The sequence below is a fragment of the Hippichthys cyanospilos genome, chromosome 22 (assembly GCF_059441005.1).
Source record: "Hippichthys cyanospilos isolate Australia breed blue-spotted pipefish chromosome 22, RoL_Hcya_1.0, whole genome shotgun sequence".
In the NCBI taxonomy this organism is placed as follows: Eukaryota; Metazoa; Chordata; class Actinopteri; order Syngnathiformes; family Syngnathidae; genus Hippichthys; species Hippichthys cyanospilos.
The window spans coordinates 5,460,276-5,470,695 of NC_142390.1; the positions used below are offsets into that span (position 1 = coordinate 5,460,276).

A 10,420-nucleotide genomic window follows, 5' to 3' on the forward strand; every position below is an offset into this window, starting at 1 on the left:
AAAGAATGTAAATCATATTTCCAAAGTACTTGATGGTTGTTACACTCTTCATAAACTCGACGATCTTTGATTTTTTCTACTGCGCACGCTCAGCAACGCAAGGCACGCCGGGAAAATGCTCTCATGACTCCATGACAACAACATTCTTACATGAATTCGCTATTTTTATGACTATTTTATTACTGCGACGTTTAAATCGCGATCGTAAGCAAGCTGCAAAACAAGAAGAAGGTATTTTATAACTTTATCAAACCCGATCGCTTATTTAAAACGTATTTAAAACGCCAGCACTGTTTTCATTACGGTAGCGAAACTCGTGATTCTCTAGAAATGACATCATATAACGAAAGTAAAAAATATGTTTTGTGATTCCAACTTGCCTGTCCCAAAGGTTGCAAATAATGGCCGGGCCGAACAAAGCACTCGAATTGCAAATGCAAATGAAGCAGAATGCAGAGGACCTGCAAAGCTTCATGAGGGAATTGGAAACGTGGGAGACTGATATGAAGACCAAAGATGAGCAATTGAGGAGAGGGGAACAAGGGGACGCCAAGGTCTGTTTGGAAATCCCATGCACATGCATATTTTATTCTCAGATAACCGCAGCATTTTCTCTGTTTTTAGCCTAACCTCCCTCCTGTGCGCAACAAGGACTACAAAGCAAAAATGAAGGCGAAAAAGAAGATGAAGATGGCCAACGGGGACTCCAAAGCAGAGGAGACGGACACCAAGAAGACATCAAGAATCAGATCGAGTGATTATCAATCATGGGACAAGTTTGATGTGGTCAGTCATTTGTTGATTAGTTAGAAAGAGTTTTTGACTCCGAATGGGTTTATGCAATCAAAAAGTCTTCTTTTTGTTTGTTTTTAATGCTAGACGAAAGCTCTGGAGGAGCTGGATAAGGAGGAAAGTCCCACAGAGTCTGACTCGGAGGAAACTGATCAGGAGCGAGCTTTAGCAGAGAAGGAAAAGGTAACGCGCTTCCCCCAAGATGTATTGAAATAACAAATAAGGAGTTCGCCAAAAATGACGCAAATCCATCATCAGGGGAACACATTTTTCAAAGAGGGCAAATACGACGACGCCATCGAGTGTTACTCCAGGGGGATGGCCGCCGACCCTTACAATCCCGTTCTTCCCACCAACCGTGCCAGTGCCTTTTTCCGCCTGAAAAAGTAAGCGTTCACTTTGTTTTAGTTGCTTCCATGCACGCTAACAGAAATCCCTCGTTTTAGGTATGCAGTGGCCGAGTCTGACTGCAACCTGGCAATCGCTTTGGACGGCAACTACTTCAAAGCGTATGCGCGGCGAGGAGCGGCCCGCGTTGCGCTGAAGAACTACCACGCTGCTTTAGAAGGTAAGCCGCGAAAACGAAATCCCAGAAAATGTCCCAATGGCTTTACTGGAGACTTAATTACACCGATTTGTGCACAGATTACCAAACTGTTCTCAAACTTGACCCGGGCAACTTTGAGGCACAAAATGAAGAGAAGAAAATCAGAGAAGTGAGTTGGATTCATTGTAATGTTCAGTTGGAGTGGTAAAAGCAAACGTATTCAACACAAAGAATATGTCTGCTGATTGTTTACTATTTACTTTTTTAGACTCATCTCAGTACAAGTCATCAGGTTTTGAGTAGTCACTGATACCAAGGACCGATACCACTAATTTGATACATCAAATTTCCCTGAAAAACAACGACGGATCACTTTAAAGAAATATCTACCAATCATGTCTCATATGCTAACTTTACTGTCTTGCTGAGACAAAATGGACACAAATAAATAGACTGTCGCCCCGGAGGATATCATACCATCATGTCAATATTGCACTTGTGATTTATGAAAAGGTCAAGCATATCTCACCAGTTTGCCTTGCCAGATTCTTGGATCTCAGGATTCAAGCGAGGGAATCTCGCATCGGGCAGATCCCGCCGTAGACCTGGAGCAGCAGAGACTGAGGGACGAGCAGCAAAGACGTCAGGAAGCGGTCGTGCAAAAAGACAGGGTGATTCTGTTTCGCCAATACGATTGAAGACTTTACAAGTCGCGATTTGATGCTTTGACTGCAGCTAAGCTACGCATGAAATTGTGATCAACGTCGTGTACGTTCGGCGTCTTCCAGGGTAACGCTTACTTCAAAGAGGGCAAGTACGACGCGGCCGTGGAGTGCTACAGCCGAGGCATGGAGGCCGACTGCTTGAACGTGCTGCTGCCCGCCAACAGAGCCATGGCCTTCCTCAAGATGGCGGAGTAAGACACACTATTCCCTTTTTTTTTTTTTTTAAACGGTAAACCGCATCAATCTTATTCCAGGTTCGAGAAAGCGGAGGAGGACTGCACCAAGGCCATCACTTTGGACAACACGTACGCCAAGGCCTTCGCACGTCGGGCCGCCGCTCGAGTTGCTTTGGGGAAGCTGGAAGAAGCCAAGCAAGGTAAACGTTCTATGCGCCTGATATTATCGAATTGAACATCTCAAGAAATAAGAATATGACCAAAAATTTGCAGATTTTCTGGAGGTTTTGAAGTTGGAACCAGGGAACAAGCAGGCACAAAGTGAACTCCAGAAACTTCAATTTGTACGTTTACACCTTCTCCTCCTTACATGATGCGCATTGCTTTTTTTAAAAATCGGTTACCTGGTTGTTTGTATCATCAGAACGACATTTCCGGTGGGCTCCTTCAAGCGTCAGATGACTCCCAGAGGAGAATAGTCCAACCTGTGGACAAGGCGCCTCACCTGCGCTCCACTGTGAGACATTTACTCATGTCTTTATTTAAAGGGGAAGTCAACAACAACAACAAAAAGTGTTTTCACAATAATGTATTTCATGCAGCCCTACTAGTCTTAAAAAATGTTTTTGGAAAAATATTGTGTGGAATGTGAATGAAGAAGAAAAATTAAAATAATGAAAATAATAAATAATAAAATTATTATAAAATAATAAAATGCTTTTTTTTTCGTGGAGGGTACCTGACACCCTTGACTAGTGCTTATCTAATATTAAGCCAATTGAGCACTGTAGTGATAACTGTTACCACTGGATGGCAGTGTTGAAATACATATAACAGATATACTAGCAATTCTAAGGAATGGATATCAGATTTTTAAATAATGCCAAAATGGCCGCCGTCTGCGATGCGTAAAAACAGTCTGATTTTGCAGAACATCATATTCAACATACTGTTGAAAAAAAACATTATTGTTAAACAAAACAATTGAAAATAACACCTACTCTGAGAAATTAAAAAAAACACCAAATGAAATAAAAATGCCAAAACCCTGCTAAGAAACCGATGAGGAGGATAGACATCGAGGAGATCAGCGGGAAGGTGACGCTACCGAATGAAGTGAGGGGAGGCGGGAGCCAATCCTCGCCGCCGTCGCCCAGCGCAAAGCTGATCAAGATCCAGGATATGACCGCCTCTCCTTCGCCGTCATCGCAACGGTTTGTTTGTCGAAACATCTTCATAAGAAATGACTGGAATAACACACAGATTTTTGTCCTAGCAGAGCTTCAACAAGCCCGCAAGCCAAACACAAGAATCCAGAGGAAAGCGCCCCTTCCGTAAAACTCCCACCCCCGCCGAGTAAAAGTTTCCAGCTGGAAGCCGACCTGCGCATGATTGGAAACCGGCCGCAAGAGGTTTACAGATATCTCAAGGTTAGAAAAAAAAAAAAATTCAAACAGAAAAGACAGAAATCACTCACTCTTTGTGCACTTTTTTTTCATAGCAAATTGAGCCAGAGGCTTATGCACACATTTTCCAAAGCTCCCTTGAACCTCACATCCTCACTCAGATCTTGCAGACGCTGCGTGATTTCTACATCCAGTAAGTAGCACCAACGGTGGGCAACTTTTTTTTTCTGGTCCGTCATTCGTCGGGTGTCGGTCTACTTCTGTCTGCACTCACATTCATTCTTTTTTCTTGTTTAGTACTTACACTTAAAGTTACCACCGTGTCTGTGGTTCTGCAGCTACACTGCAATTGAAACACAACACGGTAATATAAGTGTAATACAAAAACAAAGCCAGCTAAGGGAGTGCAACAAACAATCATGCCCACTGGATGGCATGATGAAGTTTTCCACAACTCTCAAAAGTTGGATGTCATAACTGCCTACCCTACAACTATAGACGACGGTTTCCTTTGTCTAAATGTCATCTGTCACATACACTACAAGTGAAACAAAAATATTGCTGAGGATGAATGTCTTTAGGGAATGAAAAAAATAACTTCTATCTTGCATTTCCTGGCCAAGAGACAGTCAGAGAAAAAAATGCAAATTTGGTCTTTTTTTTCCCCAGAAGACTAAATGACACACTAACCTTGCACTTGTGCAGGAATGAAGCTGCGGCAGTTACAGCGGACATCCTCAAAAGTCTATCGAGCGTGAGGCGCTTCGACACGGCCGTCATGTTCATGTCGTCCTCGGAGAAGAAAGGTAGGACACATTCATCTCCATTATGACCGAAAAACTCTCCTTACTAAAGATTTTTCTTTGCGACACTCAGTGCTTAAAGAAGTTTTCGACTTCCTCCGTAAAGCGGATTTGGACCCGTCGTCAGTTGCAGCCCTACAGAAGAAGTACGGCGTGTGACCTGGTCAATGGAACACACTTGAATGGAATAATAAAAATAAAAAAGTGCATTTTGAACTTGTGTACAGTGGGCCCCCGGGTTACGAACTTAATCCGTTCAGCGGCTACGCTCGTAACTCGAACTGCTCGTATGACAGGCAATCCAAACCTATGTTAATTAGTGAATGCGTGCAACGCGTGCAAAAACCTTAGGTAAAAACATCATGACTTTATACACATATTAAAAATGAGTAACATAATTTACTGTACAGTTAATTTAAATAACATATACAAAGGAAAAATGACATTTACCTTTGGAGCGACGTGACTTGAGCTGGGTGGAGGCGTAGGGGAGCAGAGACCAACCCGCAAAGTTAACACAGTTCTGCTGATATGCTATTGCTCTTACAATGTCACAGTCACTGTTTCAGTCACGGTGTCAGTCACGGAGATGCGAAAACATATCACCGGCGCTTTCCTTCTCTTTCGTCCATAATAGAAGAAGCCTCTCCATTTTGTTGTCGAGCGAGGTCCGTCCCCCGGCAAGGAAAGTCTTGCCCTTAGAAGATTGCCGAGCGGTTCCGTCCATAGTCACAAGCAAGGTTAACTATGCGTGTGCCTCCCTCTTTTTTTTTTTATTATCTCCTGCTTGGTTTCTATTGTCATCATCCTCTTACTTCTTCCTTTACCGCTACTAGCAATTTTAGAAGCTATGTCTAACAGATAAAGTTTGCAAAGTCTTCACAAGATTCCTTCCTTCCGTTTCACTCATTTTCTCTCCTTCCTTCCATCCCGACCAGCTGCGCCATCAAGCTAGATGAAGGCGTTCGGCCAATAGCATATCGGCATTTCTGTGATTGACGTGACGCCGGCCAATAGCATCTTCGTGAGTGAGACCGGGTGACCTTAATTGACCAATAGCATATTGGCATCTCCGTGACTGACTCTGTGACTGACACCGTGACTGAGAAAGTGACTGTGACGTTGTAAGAGCAATAGCGTTTACGTTACCGTCACAAGCGTCAACTGCTGACTTTATTGACGCAGCTAAGCGAAAGTATATTTGCATACACAATGTCGGATTGTTCGTAAGACGAAAGGTTTGCTCGTAAGTGGGGGACAAAAATCTCCGTGGTCCACGCTCGTAAGTCGAAATGTTCACAAAACAGGGTGTTCGTAACCGGGGGCCGACTGTACTTGCATCATTTTGCACACTTATGCAATGCAAAAAGACACTGTTTTACAATATTATGTCAAATCATTTATTAAAAAAAAAAACATGCTAACACGTTCCTACACCTTCCCAGAATGATTTTTACATTAAAGTGACGTTTCTCTGGAGTCCTTTGAAGGCCTGAAGGTCAAAATCTCTGTGACCGTGTGTCCTGTGAAAACAAAGGAAGTGCCGCGTGGCTTCACATTGACGGGCTTTTGTGGCCACTAAGTGTGGCCCTCGCTTACGTTTCCACTGCTCCAGCGTCAGGTCCGTGTTGTCGATGGTTTGGTCGTACGGCTGCGCCTCTGTCTCCTCCTCCGTGTCGCGGAAGTCGGCGAAGAAAGGAAAATCCAGGGCTTCCGAGGCGCTGACCCGCTCCTCGGGGTCCAGGAGCAGCATCTTTTCCAACACGGACACAGCTTGCCAGGCAAAAAAAAAAAAATAGCTTCTATTCTATGTGCCTTATATTTCAGTGCCTCTTATATATGAAAACAGTTTTAGTAGGTGCGCCTTATAATACAGTGCGCCCTATAGTGCGGGAAATACATATATATATATATATATATATATATATATATATATATATATATATATATATATATATATATATATATATATATGTGTGTGTGTGTGTGTGGCATTGGTTATGATTGGAACGTTTGCTACATACCGTGGGAGCTCGCTTTGGAAAAAATGGAGTGCAGATCTTTTTTGGGTACTTTTGACAAACCTCGGAGGTAGTTTTTAGCCTGTTGGGGGAAATATGATCTTAAGAATCACGCACGGGTTAAAGATGAGTGTTTTTGTCCATACAGAGTGTGTCAGGCTTACGTCTTGGCTTTGCAGCTTGACCACAAAGTCTGCAGCCGGCGTTCCGGTGAGCTTCATGATTTCTCGGAGCTGGTCCAGGTCTGGCGTGAGTTTGAGGTTAAGGTTCACGTTTGACTTAAGAAGCTCTACGGTTAAAAAGTAAAATTAGGACTCATTTCTCCTGGATACGATCGTTGCCCTTGAACAGTGGTTTCCCCAGCAACATCTCCGCCATGATACAACCAGCTGACCAGATATCCACTAGGAAGAATAAATAAATAAACAAAATATAAGATACAACAGTGGTGCAATTTTGAGGCCCCTGAATAACAAAAACGGATAAAAAAAAAGTATTTTATATTTATTTCAAAAATAAATATAGTGGCCTTTGAATGAATTGTATTAGTGTATTTATTAAAAAAAAAAAAAGTACGGATGTTTGAATTTTGTGGGTATTTAAACGAGAAATGTAAGAAAATGTTAATGCCTTTCTGAGGAAATTATAAAATGTTAGGGGGTAGGTTTTACTGCTTTAAAAGAAATACAGTATAATAAACAAAAACTATGTGAAATAAATACATGGAAATACATAATGTAAATTGAAATATTTAGTATAATAAATGCAAAACAAATTAAAATGAAAAACACATTTATGATGACAAAAAAATGTATTGACAGACCAACACAACATGCTGTAAATGGAAAAAAATTACACACATATACATATATATATATATATATATATATATATATAGTTGGTCTGTCAATACAATTTTTTGTCATCATAAATGTTTCTCATTTTAAATTTGTTTTGCATTTTTTTATACGAGATATTTCAATTTACAGTATATATTTCAATGTATTTATTTCATGTAGTTTGTGTTTATTATACTGTATTTATTTTAAAGCAGTAAAACCTCCCCCCAACATTTTATAATTTCCTCAGCAAATAAATATATATATATATATATATATATATATATATATATATATATTATATATATATATATATATATTAGTATTTAATAAACAAAAACATAAATAATAAATGAAAATAGAATAATATCAAAGAAAAAGCGCATATACAGCCAACTAATGTGAAAAAAACACACAAAAAAACATGTATTATTAATGAAAACCATTTATAACAAACCAAAAACCACAAAAAAATATGAAAAAGACTAAAGCATCAAAATCTGTAAATATCAGTTGAGATGAATTGAGAAAAACCTGCTTGCGTGTAGCGCATCCAATTGAGAATGACCTCGGGAGCTCGGTACCAGCGGGTCACCACGTAACCCGTCATCTCTGCGTCGGCTTGTCTTGCCAGGCCGAAGTCCAGAATCTGAAGCGATCCAAACTCCTTAGCATGTCAGCTAAACCGGACTTTTCAAGAGGACTTTGCTCAAAGACGTTACCTTTAATTCACAGTCTGGATTGATGGCTAGATTTCCTGGTTTTAGGTCCTGAAATGTTTCCAGAAATTTGCCATCATTGTGGTGTTCAAAGCAAATGAATGGATGGGGTGGGGGGATTTAAGCCCCACCCCCAAAATGGTGCCTAATCTGAAAGGTCACGCACCCTGTGGATGATCCCCGCCGAGTGGATATACTGAGGAGGGACCAAAAAAAGCACATTCATTGGATTTTGGAAATGTAAACAAAACCTCCCGAGAGACGGACAATTCATTTGTGTCCTCTTGTCCCCGCGAGACAACGAGATAGCTCCAAACATCGAGAGTAAAGACAAATGTCCACAAAAGTGGACAATGCTTATTTTTGACAGTGAAGCACTCACCTTGAGTCCCTTCATCATCTGGTAGACGAGAAACTGAACTCTGTCCTCTGATAGTCTTTCCAGTTTCATTAATTTGCCCAAATCTGTCCCCATGAAGGGCATTACCAGGTAGCTACAAGAATTAAAAAATGTTCAAAATGATTTTTTTTTTCAAATTCAGGGGGAAGGTAGAATTGATGCTCACAAGTCTCGAAGGCGGTCCACGGAAATTTCCGCAGCGAAAACATCAAGTAGCCCGATCACCTACGCAGAAGACAATTCATGGCGTTGCTTTGAAGCGGAATAAAATTGATGGCGGTGATCTCACGCTTTCGTGCTTCACGTGTTTGAGGAGGCGGAGTTCCCTGTAGGCCCTCTTGGCAAAAAGTTTGGACTGGAAGGGACGGTGGAGCTTTTTGATCGCCACCTGCGAGCTGGTCCGCCGATCCCACGCTGAGCTGAAATGGTATAGTTGAGCGTGGGCTCCCTCTAGTGGCATGCATGAGAATTACTAAATTAAATGTGCAACTGCTAGTTACTTTGACTTTTTTTTTAAGTCCACTTCAGTCATCCACAATGCATACACGTGTTAAAAACTTGAAAAATAAATTTCATTTTAAAACCCGCTGTCAATAAGATTAATTAAAGCTTTAGCCTCCCTGCAGATAAGCGCTAATGTCAGCTGGAGAAATGTTCTCTGACTTTTAACAACAATGAGGCTTGGGGTGCTTTTCTTTGTGGACCCCCCTTCATCAACACTACACAAAGCAAAGTGGGGGATCTTGTGAAGCCAGCTGTGTTGGAGTAGCGGGACCCGACTTGGACAAATGTCCCAAAACTAGCTGTAATAATAAAACTCATTGAAGTATTACGCCTATTCAATTGTGTCCACTGTTGTGTCCTTTTTGTCTTAGCAAGACCGCATGAGACATCACTAAAAAGGCCAAGATGTCTTCTACTGAGCACATCAGGATTTAAAAGGCTAGTTCAATGAGTCTGAATCTGGAGGGCGAAAACTAATGTCCACAATAGTGGACACAAACAAACAGGATGTTTTTTTTTTCTTTGGGGTCAAAGTGAAAATAAATATGAAGAATATATAATAAGTAAGTTCAATGGCACTCACCAGACAGTTCCATAAGCACCCGTCCCAATCTGTCTCAGGTCTCGGTACCTTTCTGGGACTTCCCACACAGTTCTGTTGATGTCCTGTCTGTAAAATCCCGTCCTGGACCCACGCAGAGCCATTCCAGAGAAGTCGGATGCCAGGAGGCTCATCCGTTTGGGTTCAGTTGCTTCTGGGATGCTCATGGGGGAATTAAAATAAAAAAAAGTCCAGTCTGGTGATATTTCTAAGAGAAGAAGTGCAGTCTGTCCTGCGGAGAAGTTTGGGGGAGTAGAATTCCTTCAGGGGTCTTGTAGCTCGACCCTCTGCCCCCCCCCTCAACACACAAGTGCTTCTATTGTGATTGTTGGTCGCCCGGGGCAGTCAATGGGTGTGTCCGTAATGCGGGACAAACATCTGTCCCCCCTAAATCTGCTTGATTCCATTTTGAGTTGTAACCTCAGATATCAATGATCACGAAGAGATGAAATGACCTGTTTTAGCGCGTTTGTAAACATAAAAAAATCATTCTTTGCTTCGACCTTGTCATGCTTTACCCACCCCCACGGGGTATGTACATTTTTATTTTACACACAGACCCTTTTGATACCTGCCACAAGTTATTAAATGACATTTATGTAATAAAATAAATGCAATTATTGAATGAAACCCTAAGTGTGCATGATATGATACAAAGTGATGCATACACACGACCACCCAATGCAGTCTGTCGCCCTCTTGTGGTAGTAATAGGCAACTACAAATAGTCGATCTTCAGTATTGACGGCGTGGGTTCAATATCACTTTTGGGTATTGGGTATGTTACAGTAAAATATAGAAAAAATAATATTCAGAGACTGATGAGGGGTGTTGTACACTATACCACACGAGAGTACACCATACCTGAATCTTTCAATTTCCCATAG

General features: G+C 41.4%; 2 protein-coding genes across 3 annotated transcripts; one reads left to right on the forward strand and one right to left on the reverse strand.

Annotated features, from left to right (window-relative positions):
• Positions 1 to 87: 87 nt before the first annotated feature.
• Positions 88 to 5,880, forward strand: rpap3 (RNA polymerase II associated protein 3). Its single transcript, XM_088407032.1, has 17 exons — positions 88 to 231; positions 392 to 554; positions 625 to 786; positions 880 to 975; positions 1,051 to 1,178; positions 1,239 to 1,360; positions 1,438 to 1,508; positions 1,885 to 2,010; positions 2,128 to 2,255; positions 2,319 to 2,440; positions 2,514 to 2,584; positions 2,665 to 2,757; positions 3,297 to 3,454; positions 3,520 to 3,670; positions 3,742 to 3,839; positions 4,352 to 4,452; positions 4,523 to 5,880. The coding sequence occupies exons 2-17, from the start codon at positions 402 to 404 to the stop codon at positions 4,606 to 4,608; spliced, it is 1,866 nt and encodes a 621-aa protein (XP_088263158.1). The 5' UTR covers positions 88 to 231; positions 392 to 401; the 3' UTR covers positions 4,609 to 5,880.
• Positions 5,604 to 10,298, reverse strand: LOC148405621 (mitogen-activated protein kinase 12-like). Of its 2 annotated transcripts, XM_088407036.1 has the most exons (12): positions 9,516 to 10,298; positions 8,718 to 8,847; positions 8,595 to 8,653; positions 8,411 to 8,522; positions 8,195 to 8,224; positions 8,032 to 8,079; positions 7,844 to 7,958; positions 6,803 to 6,874; positions 6,635 to 6,714; positions 6,474 to 6,552; positions 6,049 to 6,222; positions 5,604 to 5,972 (listed from the first exon to the last, which is right to left on the reverse strand). In XM_088407036.1, the coding sequence occupies exons 1-12, from the start codon at positions 9,698 to 9,700 to the stop codon at positions 5,908 to 5,910; spliced, it is 1,149 nt and encodes a 382-aa protein (XP_088263162.1). In that variant the 5' UTR covers positions 9,701 to 10,298; the 3' UTR covers positions 5,604 to 5,907. The 2 variants fall into 2 exon arrangements, with proteins under 2 accessions (XP_088263162.1, XP_088263161.1); XM_088407035.1 differs by having other exon boundaries at positions 5,604 to 6,222.
• Between the last annotated feature and the right edge of the window lie 122 nt (positions 10,299 to 10,420).

Bases quoted from the DNA above. Each gene is read 5' to 3' on its own strand.
- rpap3 (XM_088407032.1), top strand. From the start codon at position 402: ATGGCCGGGCCGAACAAAGCACTCGAATTGCAAATGCAAATGAAGCAG. The intron at 1,509-1,884 runs GTGAGTTGGATT...TTGCCTTGCCAG, and splicing joins AAGAGAAGAAAATCAGAGAA to ATTCTTGGATCTCAGGATTC. The intron at 2,256-2,318 runs GTAAGACACACT...ATCTTATTCCAG, and splicing joins GCCTTCCTCAAGATGGCGGA to GTTCGAGAAAGCGGAGGAGG.
- LOC148405621 (XM_088407035.1), bottom strand. From the start codon at position 9,700: ATGAGCATCCCAGAAGCAACTGAACCCAAACGGATGAGCCTCCTGGCA. The intron at 8,225-8,410 runs GTGAGTGCTTCA...GTCCCTCCTCAG, and splicing joins AGATGATGAAGGGACTCAAG to TATATCCACTCGGCGGGGAT. The intron at 6,875-7,843 runs GTTTTTCTCAAT...TATTCTTCCTAG, and splicing joins GATGCGCTACACGCAAGCAG to TGGATATCTGGTCAGCTGGT.